The sequence below is a fragment of the Sminthopsis crassicaudata genome, chromosome 2 (genome assembly GCF_048593235.1).
Source record: "Sminthopsis crassicaudata isolate SCR6 chromosome 2, ASM4859323v1, whole genome shotgun sequence".
Lineage (NCBI taxonomy): Eukaryota > Metazoa > Chordata > Mammalia > Dasyuromorphia > Dasyuridae > Sminthopsis > Sminthopsis crassicaudata.
This window is the reverse complement of record NC_133618.1, coordinates 526,536,187-526,552,387: the sequence shown is the minus strand read 5'-3', so window position 1 is coordinate 526,552,387 and position 16,201 is coordinate 526,536,187. Positions and strand designations below refer to the sequence as shown.

The 16,201-nt window shown below is 33.9% G+C and overlaps 1 protein-coding gene across 3 annotated transcripts in view; it reads right to left on the bottom strand.

Moving 5' to 3' along the window:
• The window catches only part of UNC13C (unc-13 homolog C), a 744,253-nt gene that overhangs the window by 106,258 nt on the left and 621,794 nt on the right, over nucleotides 1–16,201 (bottom strand). For all 3 annotated transcript variants that reach the window (XM_074294550.1, XM_074294552.1, XM_074294551.1), the window contains one exon: nucleotides 14,699–14,776. In XM_074294550.1, the coding sequence (XP_074150651.1) occupies nucleotides 14,699–14,776 (78 nt within the window). The remainder of the gene's footprint in view (nucleotides 1–14,698; nucleotides 14,777–16,201) is intronic.

The window sequence follows — 16,201 nt, the reverse complement described above, 5'->3', positions numbered from 1 at the left end:
GGGAGTAGTCCCTATACTTTTAGCCTGAATGAGATGGAGAAGCCCAGGATTTAAAATCAAATTTAAGATAAAATAGAATATTTAAAAAGAAAAATGTATTGCTTGACTTGGAAGCATTTGCATTTCATTTTTATTTAATTAAAGTAATGATTCAAACTAAGAGGAACTGAACTTAAATCTACCTTAACCTCAATCATGAAACAGCTTTTACTCTAATCCCTTTTATAAAATCAAATGAGAAAAATAGGAAAAGGAAGATTAATCTAATTCAGAGGCCTCATATCAATGGATGGATTAAGCTAGAGAACTATTTAGAAGATTACTAATAAAAAAATGATCTATCTTTGGAGTCTCGTTGTAATCCCATTTTGCTTTTTTTTTTTTTTAATCCTTCTCTTTAATGATATCATAATGGGAGTCATATTTAAATGATGAAATTTGGATTTTGAAATGTTTCTAGAACTTCAGAATAACCATGGGTTGGGCAAGAGGCTAAGGACAATGGGAATATGGGCCATATTTGGACTATCTTTACAATGCTATGGTAAAAGTCATTTGTTTTTTAATAGCATTCTCCAAGAATCCCTGGATTCCTTCCAGTCTCTGTTTAAATCTTTCTTTTTGCAAGAAGCCTTTCCTTGTTCCCTTTGTTATTATTCATTCCCCTATTGTCTCCCCCATTAGAAGGTGAGCTGTCCAAGGGCAGAGACTGTTCTCATATTAGTCCAGTGTCTGATACAAAGCAGGTGCTTAATAAATACTTGTTGACCTGACTTGAAGCACATTAATAAAGATTAATCATTATGGATGCTTATTCTATTTGAACTGATTGGCATTCTGCTGCTCAACTTTAGGATAGGGAATTTATCTTTAGGTAAACATTGAACTTCTTGTAAGATTGACTGACAACCGAGTTGAACCTAAAAATAACATATTAAAGTTGAACCATCCTATTTTTTTAAAGAAGTTGGAGTACCCTATATTTTTTATTAAAAATTGAAAATGTTTTATATAAATAATATTTTATTTTTTAAAAATATATGTAAAGATAGTTTTCAATATTTACTCTTTATAAGATTTTTTTCTTCCTTCCCTCCTTCCCCTCTTCCTCCTCAAGATGATAAGCAATTTGATAAAGGTCATACATGTGGAAGCATGTTGAATATATTTTCTCCTTTGTTATGTTATAAAAGAAGAAAAACAACAAAAAGAAAAATCCATGGGGGAACCCCCCAAAAAATTCAACAAAAAAGAAAGTGCTTTAATCTGCATTCAGAGTATCAGTTCTTTCTCTGGACGTGGAAGCTTATATTCTCAATCATTTTAGACCCAACCGAAGTTGGGTCACTTAGTTAATCCACAAGAATTTATTAAGTGTCTATTTTCTGCCAGGTCAATTTATTTTTATCATCACACTGCTATTCCAAAGAGGATAATCAATAATATTGAAATCAAAGAAGTAAACCTAAAGTAGGGAAATTCCTTTAGTTTGCTTATGTCAAACTGCTAGCTTACACAGCATCATAGAACAAAAGGAAGTTTTGTGTTAGAGTTTTTGGTATATGTACTAGTATAACCTTAATGTGTCTATATATAGATGCCAGGTACACTATTGCAATTAGATCTGAGTACATTAGAGGAGGAAAGGAAGATGGGCAGAAGGGGGACATGGAAATGGATGAAAAGTCATAACATCAGTTTGACCAATTAAGAACACTAGAGGTCAAATCATTCAACTTTCTCATGAATATGTGAAGATAATCACACTAGGACTCTACTAACTACATATGTGGGATGAAATCTAAATAAAATTGGATTTCTTTTGCAGCTTATGAAATTAGTACTATTACACATATCCTTAATTTCTATTTTGGTTTGGAATCTTTCAACTCTCCGATAAAATTAGAATAAGTATGTTCTGAGAGTTTATTTTGAAATTCAAATAAATTAGTAATTCTTTCCAGTTGGGCTTTATATTTTTGGAATAAATGCATATATATGCAAATTAGGGATGATATTTGCATAATACATATGTCACAGTGTTCTTTCTGAACATACAAAAGGTATTTAATTAGTGTTTATTGAATAAATGATATAAAAAGGATAACAATATTTTCAAGATTGTTATAAGAAAAATGCTGTGACTTCAAAGTTCTATTTTTGTTAGTTACTATTATTATTATTTTTTCTACCTTCCTTCCTCCCTAAAATGGTAAGCAATTTGATAAAGGTTGTACATGTGCAAAGATGTTGAATATATTTCCACCTTCATCATGTTATAAAAGAAGAAACAGAATAAAAGGAAAAATCCATGAGAAGAAAAAACCCAAAAAACTCAACAAGAAAGAAAGTGAAAATGCATGCTTTGATCTATATACATTTATATATATATATATATATATATAAATTTATTGAATAAAATCATTTTGATACTGAAATATTCTGATATCCTAATGTGGTATGTAGGTGACCCTGGGTTCCTAAAGTCTATGCCAATGAGTTAGGTAAGTGCGTGACTTTCTAAATCTTATGTAGTTAGAAAGGCTTCAAGCATGGGCCCAGTGATGATTTATATATGTCTTTTGTCCATAAACCAATTCTGTCAGGCTCATTTCTAGGTTGGCCATAGGGTAACAATTAGCCATTAATGGCAAGGCTGATATTAATGAATGCAAGAATCTAAGATCTTTATTAATATACCCATGTTATATGATTTCAGATCCTTGAAATACCAGAATAATAAAAATTATTATTAACATTAAAATATGTTTATTTTTAATTAAATAACACTGTATCATATACTAAAGGAGCCATTATAAAGAGACTGCTATTCACTCTTGAGATTTCTTTTTTTTTTTTTTTTTTTTTTAATTATATATATATTTTATAATATTATCCCTTGTATTCATTTTTCCAAATTGCCCCCCCTCCCTCTATTCCCTCCCCCCGACGACAGGCAATACCATACATTTTACATGTGTTACAATATAGTCTAGGTACAATACATGTGTGTGAATATCATTTTCTTGTTGTACAATAAACATTAGAATCCGAAGGTACATGCAACCTGGGCAGACAGATATTAGTGCTAACAATTTACATTCGCTTCCCAGTGTTCTTTCTCTGGGTATAGTTATTTCTGTCCATCATTGATCAACTGGAAGTGAGTTGGATCTTCTTTATGTTGAAGATTTCCACTTCCATCAGAATACATCCTCATACAGTATTGTTGTTGAAGTATACAGTGATCTTCTGGTTCTGCTCATTTCACTCAGCATCAGTTGACCTAAGTCTCTCCAGGCCTCTCTGTATTCCTCCTGCTGGTCATTTCTTACAGAGCAATAATATTCCATAACCTTCATATACCACAATTTACCCAACCATTCTCCAACTGATGGACATCCATTCATCTTCCAGTTTCTAGCTACAACAAAAAGAGCTGCTACAAACATTTTGGCACATATATGTCTCTTTCCGCTCTTTAGTATTTCTTTGGGATATAATCCCAGTAGTAGCGCTGTTGGGTCAAAGGGTATGCACAGTTTGATAACTTTTTGGGCATAATTCCAGATTGCTCTCCAGAATGGCTGGATTCTTTCACAATCCACCAGCAATGTATTAGTGTCCCAATTTCCCCACATCCCCTCCAACATTTGTCATTATTTGTTCCTGTCATCTTAGCCAATCTGACAGGTGTGTAGTGGTATCTCAGAGTGGTCTTAATTTGCATTTCTCTGATCAGTAGTGATTTGGAACACTCTTTCATGTGAGTGGATATAGTTTCAATTTCTTCCTCTGAGAATTGTCTGTTCATATCCTTTGACCATTTATCAATTGGAGAATGGTTCGGTTTCTTATAAATTATGGTCAGTTCTCTCTATATTTTGGAAATGAGACCTTTGTCAGAACCTTTGTTTTTAAAAATATTTTCCCAATTTGTTACTTCCCTTCTAATCTTGTTTGCATTAGTATTATTTGTACAGAAACTTTTTAGTTTGATGTAATCAAAATCTTCTATTTTGTGATCAATAATGATCTCTAGTTCTCCTCTGGTCATAAATTCCTTCCTCCTCCACAAGTCTGAGAGGTAGATTATCCTCTGTTCCTCTAATCTATTTATTATTTCATTCTTTATGCCTAAATCATGGACCCATTTTGATCTTATCTTGGTATATGGTGTTAAGTGTGGATCCATATCTAATTTCTGCCATACTAATTTCCAGTTTTCCCAACAGTTTTTTCCGAATAATGAATTTTTATCCCTAATGTTGGAATCTTTGGGTTTGTCAAAGATTAGATTGCTATAGATGTACCCTTTTTTGTCCTTTGTATCTAATCTGTTCCACTGATCTACCGGTCTATTTCTTAGCCAATACCAAATGGTTTTGGTGACTGCTGCTATATAATATAGCTTTAGATCAGGTACACTTAGACCACCTTCCTCTGAGTTTTTTTTCATTAGTTCCCTTGCAATTCTTGACCTTTTATTCTTCCATATGAATTTTGTTGTTATTTTTTCTAGGTCATTAAAATAGTTTCTTGGGAGTCTGATTGGTATAGCACTAAATAAATAGATTAGTTTGGGGAGTATTGTCATCTTTATTATATTCGCTCGGCCTATCCAAGAGCACTGAATGTCTTTCCAATTATTTAAATCTGATTTTATTTTTGTGGCAAGTGTTTTGTAATTTTTCTCATATAATTCCTGACTTTTCTTTGGTAGATGGATTCCCAAATATTTTATACTCTCAACATTTGTTTGGAATGGAATTTCTCTTTGTATCTCTTGCTGTTGCATTTTGTTAGTGATATATAAAAATGCCGAGGATTTATGTGGATTTATTTTGTATCCTGCCACTTTGCTGAAATTTTGAATTATTTCTAGTAGCTTTTTAGCAGAGTCTTTGGGGTTCTCTAAGTATACCATCATGTCATCTGCAAAAAGTGATAGTTTAATTTCCTCATTTCCTACTCTAATTCCTTGAATCTCTTTCTTGGCTCTTATTGCCGAGGCTAGCGTTTCTAGTACTATATTGAATAGTAATGGTGATAGTGGGCAACCTTGTTTCACTCCTGATCTTACTGGGAAAGGTTGCAGTTTATTTCTATTGCATATTATGCTTACTGACGGTCTTAAATATATACTCCTGATTATTCTAAGGAATAATCCATTTATTCCTATACTCTCAAGAGTTTTTAGTAGGAATGGATGTTGGATTTTGTCAAATGCTTTTTCTGCATCTATTGAGATGATCATATGGTTCTTATTAATTTGATTATTAATATGGTCAATTATATTAATAGTTTTCCTAATATTAAACCAGCCCTGCATTCCTGGAATAAATCCTACTTGATCATAGTGTATTATCTTGGAGATAATTTTCTGAAGTCTTTTTGCTAATATCTTATTTAAGATTTTAGCATCAATATTCATTAAGGAGATTGGTCTATAATTTTCTTTCTCAGTTTTCGATCTACCAGGTTTAGGTATCAGTACCATGTCTGTGTCATAAAAGGAATTTGGTAGGACTCCTTCATCCCCTATTTTTTCAAATAATTTATATAACATTGGGGCTAATTGTTCTTTAAATGTTTGGTAGAATTCACATGTGAATCCATCTGGCCCTGGGGATTTTTTCCTGGGGAGTTGATTAATAGCTTGTTCTATTTCTTTTTCTGAGATGGGACTATTTAAGCAATTTATCTCCTCCTCTGTTAATCTAGGGAGCCTATATTTTTGGAGGAAGTCATCCATTTCACTTAAGTTATCAAATTTATTGGCATAAAGTTGGGCAAAGTAACTCCTTATTATTTCTCTAATTTCCTCTTCATTGGTGGAAAGATCCCCCTTTTCATTTGTAAGACTATCAATTTGATTTTCGTCTTTCTTTTTTTTTGATCAAATTTACCAAAGGTTTATCTATTTTATTGGCTTTTTCATAAAACCAACTCTTGGTTTTATTTATTAATTCAATAGTTTTTTTACTTTCAATTTTATTGATTTCTCCTTTTAATTTTTGTATTTCGAGTTTAATTTTTGGTTGGGGGTTTACAATTTGGTCTTTTTCTAGCCTTTTAAGTTGTAAGCCCAATTCGTTAATCTTCTCTTTCTCAATTTTCTTCAAATAAGCCTCTAAAGATATAAAATTTCCCCTTATTACTGCTTTAGCTGCATCCCAAAGATTTTGATATGATGTCTCATCATTATCATTATCTTGGGTGAAATTATTAATTGTTTCTATAATTTGCTCTTTCACCCAGTCATTCTTTAAGATGAGATTATTCAGTTTCCAATTACTTTTTGGTCTATTTACCCCTAACTTTTTACTGAATGTAGCTTTTATTGCATTGTGATCTGAGAAGAAGGCATTTATTATTTCTGCCTTCCTACATTTAATTTTGAGATCTTTATGTCCTAGTATATGGTCAATTTTTGTATAGGATCCATGAACTGCTGAGAAGAAAGTATATTCCTTCCTATTGCCATTCAGTTTTCTCCAAAGGTCTATCATACCTAGTTTTTCTAATGTTCTATTTACTTTTTTAATTTCTTTCTTGTTTGTTTTGTGGTTTGATTTGTCTAAATCTGAGAGTGCAAGGTTGAGATCTCCCACTATTATAGTTTTACTGTCTATTTCTTCTTGCAGTTCTCCTAACTTTTCCTTTAGAAAGTTAGATGCTATACCACTTGGTGCATATATGTTTAGTATTGATATGGCTTCATTATTTATGCTACCTTTCAGCAGGATATAGTTTCCTTCCTTATCTTTTTTAACGAGATCTACTTCTGCTTTTGCTTGATCTGAGATAAGGATAGCTACCCCTGCTTTTTTGGCTTTACCTGAAGCATAATAGGCTCTGTTCCAACCTTTTACCTTTACTCTGTATGTATCTCCCTGCTTTAAGTGTGTTTCCTGTAGGCAACATATTGTAGGGTTCTGTTTTTTGATCCAATCTACTATCCGTCTCCGTTTGATGGGATCGTTCATCCCATTTACATTTACAGTTAAAATTACTAATTCTGTATTTCCTGCCATCGTATTATCCCCAGCTTATGCTTTTTTCCCTTGACCCCCCTGATCCCCCTCCCCGATATTTAATTTACAGACCCCCCTTGTGCCGCACAACCCTCCCTCTTTTTTTTTGGATCCCTCCCCCCTCCCTCCAAGTCCCTTCACTTATTCTCCTTTTCCTTTTCCCTTTTCCTCTCCCCCCTTTTAATGAGGTGAGAGAAAATTCTCTGAAAAACAAATATGTTAATTATTTACTCTTTGAGCCTCTTCTGATGAGAGTAAGATTCACACAATGATTCTCCCCCTCACTAAGTTCCCTCAGATATGGTGTATTTTCTATGTCTCTTCCTGGGATGTAGTTTCCCTCTTTTTATCACTCCTTCCCCTTTTTCTGAACCGACCTCCTTCCCTTTACTACACCCCCCTTTTTTTCTTTTATATCAGTAAAATCAAATTATCCTTGAGTATTTTTTATATACCCACAACAGAGTTACAGTTCTCAAGGGTTCTGTGTACCTTTTTCTGTTTCTCTTCAGTCTTGTGGATGTAGATCAAATTTTTTGTTTAAGTCTGGTTTTTTTCTTAGAAACATATAGAATTCCTCTGTTTCATTGAATGACCATCTTCTTCCATGGAAAAAGATGCTAAACTTAGCTGGGTAGTTCATTCTCGGTTGCAGTCCTTGATCTTTTGCCTTTCGGAATATCAGGTTCCAGGCCCTTCTATCTTTTAATGTGGAGGCAGCCAGATCTTGGGTGACCCTTATTGTGGCACCTTGGTATTTAAATTGTTTTTTTCTAGCTGCTTGCAGGATTTTCTCCTTTGTGTGGTAATTCTGCAGCTTAGCCACAATATTCCGTGGTGTTCTTTTTTTAGGGTCTATTTCAGAAGGAGTTCGATGAATTCTTTCCACATCTACTTTCCCTTCTGTTTCTATTATCTCTGGACAGTTCTCTTTGATAATTTCCTGTAAAATAGAATCTAGGCTCTTTTTTTGGTCATAGTTTTCGGGAAGTCCATTAATCCGCAGATTATCTCTCCTAGATCTATTTTCCAGGTCTATAGATTTTCCCAGTAAGTATTTGACGTTGTTCTCCAGCTTCTCATTTTTTTTGTTTTGTTTGACTGATTCTTGGGTTCTCTGTGAATCATTCATTTCTATTTGTTCCATCCTGACTTTTAAGGAGTTATTTTCTTCTTTCACAGTTTTTAGTTCTTTTTGTAAATGCCCAATTTCGTTTTTAAATGAGTTATTTTGCTCTATTGAATTTTTTTCCATTTCCCTAATTTTTTTTTTTGAGAATTATTTTCTTTTTCCAATTCAGAAATTCTATTTTCTTGAGACTTTTTTATCTTTTCCAATTCAGAAATCCTACTTTCCTGTGTTTTTTTAACCTTTTCTAATTCACTAATTTTGTTTCCCTGCATCTCCTGTGAATTCTTTATTTTTTCCAACTCCAATTTCAGGACATTGTTATCCTCTATCATAACTTCTCTTTCCTTTCCCCATTTTTCTTCGATCTCCCTCAATTTCTTAAGAGCTTCTTCTAGGAGAGAGTTATGTGATGGGGGGCAGGAATCGTTCCCCTTTAGGTTGTTGTCTGTTGATTCTCTGCTGTCAACTTCCTCGGGGTTGGATACCCGCTCTTTCTCTGTATAGAAGGAATCTATAGTTTTTCTAGCTTTTTTGCTCATACTTAAAAAATGTTTTGGGGTCTGTCCCTGGGGTAGGAAATTATTTACTTCTTTACCAGCTTCCTCCCAGACCGGATGGATGCAGCGGCCCCTGCGCCTGAGCTAAGAGAGAGCTCTGGGAGAGAGTTCCCCACCCCCTCCCTGGAAGTGCCTCAGAGGTGATTAGCACTACTGTGCTTCGAGGGCGTAGAATAGTGAAGACAGCAGGAAGCCCAGTCTATGTGTCCGGGTGGGGAGTGGATGTCTGCAGCAGGTGACTTGAGAAGTCCCTGCGCTCAAACTGGAAGTGTCTGCCAGAAACCGCGGTCCCTAGTTCAAAGGTTCCGCTTCTCTGGGACTTCCTGGAGCTGAGTTCCACTCCCTCCAGCTAAGCTAGGCAGTGTGTGTTGCCTTGGGCCGTATCCACCCACTTGTCAGTCTCTTAACTATTCTCAGGAGGTAGCTGAGGCCACACCCCCTGGTGCCGAGTCTACTGAGTCACCCCCAGGGTGTGTGTGGGGGGAATCTAATCTGAGTTTTAAAATATTTTGGCTTTCTCTTCTGAACTGCTAAATAATTAGCAGAGAAGAGCTAACAGCCTGTGCCAGATTCCTTTACCTCAGTGGCTTCTCTGATCCCAGAGCCCCTCCCAGCGCAATGGGCGCAGTGTGCCCCTACCCCACCGTCTGTGCTGGTCTTTCTTATTCCTCCCCTGAGAACTGACCTTTCCTGTTGAAACTCCAGATTCTCTTCAGCTGGTAAGTCGTGCTTCCAGTCCTTGTGGTATCTATCAGTCCTGAGCTAATTTTGAGACTTAATTTATCTAATTGGTTGTGAGGGAGTGAGGACGTTCACTGAGTCATGTGTTTCTTCTCCGCCATCTTGGCTCCGCCCCCCCACTCTTGAGATTTCTAAAATTCCATGGATTCAACCAATCAATATATATTTATTAAGCATCTACTATGTGCGAGGCACTGTATTAAGTGTTGGGCACAAAAAAGAAGATAAAAGAATTCCTGCCCTTAAGGAGTTTACAATCTACTCTGGGAGACAAAATGCCAACAAATACAACCAAAGCAAGTTATATAAAGGGTAAATCAGAACTAATTAACAGAGGGAAAGGATTAGAATTAAGTAGGGGGAAAGTGATAACTGATATTTAGAAGAGTGGGAAAGGCTGGACGCAGAGATGAGATTTTGTGACAAATGAGGGAAAATGATAAAGAGGAAAGCAATGAATGATACTGAATTGCACAATTTAGTGCATATAGAATTAGGTATAAAATTGGGATTTTAGTAGGTACCAAAAGGAAGCCAGAAAGATCAATTGGAGCAGGAGAGATTTTTAAGGTCTTTGAAATATAGAGTAAATAAACTGAGAAATGGAGTATCTTATTTGTGGAATAGCCAGGGTCACTGGATTAAAAAGTATTTGGTATGGGGGAGGGGGGTAACGGATAGGAAATCTGGAAAGGTAGGATGATGCTGGATTATGAAGGTCTTTATTGCCATATACATTTTAGGGGAATGAATGGTTGGATGGATAAAAAAAAGCATTCTAAATTACCTGCTATGAACAACAGCACCAAGACCTAGTAATAAAAATAGCAAGTCCTTGAAATTAAAGAAGTCCTACTGTCAATGGAGAAGTCAATATGTTTAGGGAGGAAATCAATCTCTAAGGTAAATGGAAAGACTGTAAAATCCTAATGCTTCATTGATATAGTGGCTATCAAGGTCCCAAAGCTTGATGGTACATCTCTAGGTCACATGGCAGTGGCTGATTAGAGAGCATAATGGCAGAATCTATGGTAGTGTCAGTTGGACCTTAGGAAACTGTAGCTGGGCAGTTCCTCTTTCTTGCCAGCAATTTGTTGCAGATGACTCCCTGCCCATGCCAGGGATCTAATTCACAACAGGTAGGAAGTTTAGAAAGAGTATCTGGTCTGATTTCTTTCAAAAAGAAAGTGATTCTTTTTGAAATTCCAAGAACCATTAAGATGGAGACATCTTTGTGAAGGATGTTACTGAATTTTTACTAAAAATACTAGCATTTCTTCCTCTTTCCTGGAATTAAAAACTAATTCATGTAACAAGATACCTAACCTTCTTCTATGCTTATGGGAAATTTTCTATTTCTATTGGTTCATTTTTAAGTGATTACTTTGGAACATGTCCAAGGGCCAACACTTCTATCTATGCCTTTTGGTTTTATAAGAATGATCTCATTTCGAGATAATAAATAGATTAGAGAAACAGAAAATAGTCTACCTCTCAGACCTGTGGAGGAGGAAGGAATTTATGACCAGAGGAGAACTAGAGATCATTATTGATCACAAAATAGAAGATTTTGATTACATCAAACTAAAAAAGTTTCTGTACAAACAATACTAATGCAAACAAGATTAGAAGGGAAGTAACAAATTGGGAAAATATTTTTAAAAGGAAAGGTTCTGACAAAGGTCTCATTTCCAAAATATATAGAGAACTGACCCTAATTTATAAGAAATCAAACCATTCTCCAATTGATAAATGGTCAAAGGATATGAACCGACAATTCTCAGATGATGAAATTGAAACTATTTCCACTCACATGAAAGAGTGTTCCAAATCACTACTGATCAGAGAAATGCAAATTAAGACAACTCTGAGATACCACTACACACCTGTCAGATTGGCTAAGATGACAGGAACAAATAATGATGAATGTTGGAGGGGATGTGGGAAAACTGGGACACTGATACATTGTTGGTGGAGTTGTGAAAGAATCCAGCCATTCTGGAGAGCAATTTGGATCTATGCCCAAAGAGTTATCAAACTGTGCATACCCTTTGACCCAGCATTGCTGCTATTGGGCTTATATCCCAAAGAAATACTAAAGAGTGGAAAGGGACCTGTGTGTGCCAAAATGTTTGTGGCAGCTCTTTTTGTTGTAGCTAGAAACTGGAAGATGAATGGATGTCCATCAATTGGAGAATGTTGGATAAATTATGGTATATGAAGGTTTTGGAATATTATTGCTCTGTAAGAAATGACCAGCAGGAGGAATACAGAGAGGCTTGGAGAGACTTACATGAACTGATGCTGAGTGAAATGAACAGAACCAAAAGATCGCTGTACACTTCAATGCTGTTTGAAGATGTATTCTGATGGAAGTGGATATCTTCAACATAAAGAAGATCCAACTCACTTCCAGTTGATCAATGATGGACAGAAACAACTACACCCAGAGAAGGAACACTGGGAAGTGAATGTAAATTGTTAACACTACTGTCTACCTACCCAGGTTACTTATACCTTTGGAATCTAATACTTAATGTGCAACAAGAAAATGGTATTTACACACATATATTGTATCTGGGTTATATTGTAACACATGTAAAATGTATGGGATTGCCTGTCATCAGAGGGAAGGAGTGGAGGGAGGGGGGGATAATTTGGAAAAATGAATACAAGGGATAATATTATAAAAAAATTCTAAATAAAAAAAAGAATGATCTCATTTCAAATTCTGCTAGTTAATTTATATAAGAAATGATAATTCTTTCATTAATTCTTGAGATTGTTTTGAATCTTACAGACATTTTCTCAGTCACATTAAAAGGTTTAGTTGTACTAAAATAGTTCAAGGATAAAATCCTTTTCATTCTTTAAATACCATCAATCTCATTCATAAAAGCAGGATTGAATCATGTTTACTTGGACAATGAGGTTTTGTGATATTGAGAATTTTGAGCTTAGTTTAATGTATAAAGGAGAAGATGGTTTTCTTTTGTTTTTGCTTTATATCTCAAACATAAACTCCCTAGTTCTCAATCAACTATCCATTATACATGCAATTTATATCAGAAGCATTTATGTCAAAGGGTTATATGTAGTTTTTAACATACTTTTCCTATTGCCTCATTAGCATAATAAATCTTGAGATGACTGTCATGGAATAGCTATATTTTTGTAAATTTTAAATAATATTTTTCACCATCTTAATTTTTTGTTGCTATTGTATAGCATCAATGGTCTCCCAATAATCTTCCCCCTACCAAATCTGCAGAGATTTGATGCTTACAGAGACCACTACCTCTGAGAGAGTGTTATGCTACTATGGATAATAATATCCTTTTTCAAAAGATAAATCATAACTTTTATAGCTAGGGGAAAGTGGCAACTGATACTTAGAGGAGTGGGAAGGATTGGACCCAGAGATGAGATTTTGTGACAAACGAGGAAACATGAAAAAGAGGAAACCAATAAATAATGAACTGTACAATCAGTGGCATATAGGAAATGTGGGTAAGAAAATTCCTATTGAAAGGCAATATTTCTATCCTTTCTATTTCCCACAAGAATTGATAATTCTAAAAACGAGGCACACAACAGGAAAATCAATCAAGGTAAAGATATACAACTAATAATGAACCAACTTTAGAGGAGAGAACTCAAACTAGCTTCAATTCCTTGAGGAATACAGAAACTAAAGAAGGAATAAATAAGTATGAGAACAATAAGTATAAGAATAAAATCTGCACTAGAAAGAAGAAAAAAATAATAAAAGGATAGGAAAAAGAAATCCTTTTTAAAAAGGTTCAAAAAATAAAACAAAAAAACAGAAAAAAAGTTGAAAGGAAAGAGAAGGGAGGATTTACTTGACTACTTTGAGGAAAAAAGAAGGGAAGAATTAGACAGCTAGATAAAAGCAAGAAAAAAAATAAAAAATTTAATCAAAACTGTCAAACTAGGGAATAGGGTGACAAATGGGAAGAGGAAGTGACTTGAGGGTGGGAAGAGAGCTGCTTTAAAGTAGATTTAACAAAAATAGCTGAAGAAACAAATTATTATCTTTAGAGAAAGACAGGGAAAACTTCACATTAAAAAAGAAATAAAAGGAAGAAAATTTAAACTGAATTCATAACTTTAAATATGTGTGTTTTAAATAATAATAGGTGACTGTTGTTTCCATACAACAGCTATGATTTCACTGGGAACCTGATAAGGAAACTGCAATAACCAATGCAGATTGGGATCTGCTTTGCAATTCATCTTCTTAAAAAGTATTTTAGGAATACTTAGAGATTGAGTGACTTGACAGAATCACAGAGCCAGTAAAAATCAGAGTCAGGATTTGAATCCAATTCCTTATGATAGAAAAACTGACTTCTTCACTATTCTATATTTTCTCTCACCTAACACCTATGAAATATTTTATGGTTTGTAAAGAACTATGTATAAACTTAAAATTGTAATAAGATTTTTGGGAATATAGGTGAAAATGGGATTATCTACTAAATTATAAAAGTTGCTTATATTTTTAATATATAATATATGCTATAGAATATGTATTGATATGTGATTCCACTTGTTTTTCTTAACAACCTTCTGAAGTGAAGATATTAAAGGTATTATTATTTCCCTTCTTACAGATGATGAAATAAACAACAAAAAAAAATCATTTGACTTATCCAGTATTACAGAGTTAATAAATGTTTGAGTTTGGATTTGCATCTAGGTGACTCCAGATCTCAAGTCTAATCTGTTTTCCCCGTTCACCAATATGAATAGCTGTAAACTAGTCTCAATCATCTTTTTTTAGTGACTGGAAAGAGGGCTGAAATTAGAGTTATGTGTGACTAGGATCACTCTGTGATTCTGAACAAATTCCTTAAACTATCTGGATCTTTATTTTTACACTGTAAAATAGACATAATAACAGTCATATTTATCTCACAGGATTGATGAGAGAATAAATGAAAGAATATATGTAAAGAACTTGGCAAATTTGAAAATGCTCTACAAATGTCAGCTGTTGTTGCTGTTGTTACTAACACATTTCCCCCTTACATTCTTGGTTTTTATACTCCCAAGTGATATTTAGAGGAACAACTGATAATACTTTGAAAAGAGTAGGAAGATATGGAGAAAAGTAGAAAAATTCTACTATATGTATTTTTGTTTGTTGAATTATTATTTTAAACGAATAGCTGAAATGCTTTTGAAACGTTGTTATTTTTACTCACCACATTTTCTTTATCACAATATGAACTGAAATCATTGGAGACAATTGCAGCATACTGAAGTAGAACTTTACTGATAGTCTGAAAAAAAGAAGAAAGAATTCTTTTATCTATATAACTGAATATCCATCTTTACTTATATATATATATATAGTCCAAAATTTGCTATCTCAATGATATTTTCACCAAATCTTCTGGTTGGAATTTGAATTGAATTATTTTTATCTATCCCATTGCTTAAGGAAGGGTTGTCATTGAAAAGAAAATGAGAGATGAGAACATACATTTTTTGGGGGGGGACCCCAGAGAAAGAGGTTTTACAATCTTCCACAGTGACCTTTTATTTCAAAGTAAAACAATCTCCTCTGTGAGAAAATCATTATGGCTGACCTAAATCCCTCCTGCCCCAAGTATCTTAAGGATGCTTAATTTTGTTGGTTCTCAGAGGAGATGGTGAACATCTGGCCATCATCCTTTATGTAAAGAACTCTTAATACTTGAGCCTTCTTTTGTTTAGACAGAGCATCAATTCTTTATAACCTTTCCAAATATCTTAGCAAATCTCTCAATTCTTTCCCATGATTCCATATATCAGGTTCTAATTGGGACTAATAAATTTTAAATTATGTTAAATCCTAAAGGTATGTAAGAACAAATTTTGTTTAGCACTATGCTTATAGTTCCTGAAATTTTTCTGCCAAGAATTTTACTTCAATACTTTTGTAATAAGTTTATTCAATTTTCACACTGTTACCTTTCTTAAGATTTCAAATGTTTTCTATATCATCAACATCCTAATTCTTAGATCTTATTCCTTTACTGCTCACAAATATGCAAAAGCCTTTGTAAGAAAAACATAGAGATAGAAAGAGAGAAATAGAGTTATGATAAGCATTTATTTTCATCCACATTTGCTTCCTTGACTCAAAATCTACCATAGTAACAATCCAAGGAATTAACAAAAATGGTAAAATGTAAACTGAAAGGAAAGGGCTAAGTTTATTATCTACTCACAAAGATAAATGTGATTATTAACATGGATTATAGATTTTTTAAAGCCATACTCACAACTTAGAACTGGTTATAAAAATGCAGATAGAAAATATGCTTTGTGGAGAAGAAATACAGAGTTTATAATAACATGCTAATTCAAGTAGAAACTTGATTTTGTAAAACATAAAATCTTATCAAGAATCAGTCTAATAAATCCAGGAAAACAGATGGCTAATTATATCAAAAATCTCACAAATACTATTGTTCAAACTTCTTTAAGCATAATGCTGAAAATCATTATAAGATTTACTTATGAAGTTAGTTACCAAATCATTCTTTCATAATGAGAATAGAAGTTGTAGAAGTAATTTCATTATAATTCTCTCCACTGGGGGGGAGGAAGACAAACTACCCTGATTTTAAGAGCCTCTTATAACTCAGGTCATTAACACTAAGTGAAGGTTAAAATTGATTAACACACAAATCTTCAATGATAGAAAGTCTGTGGAAATG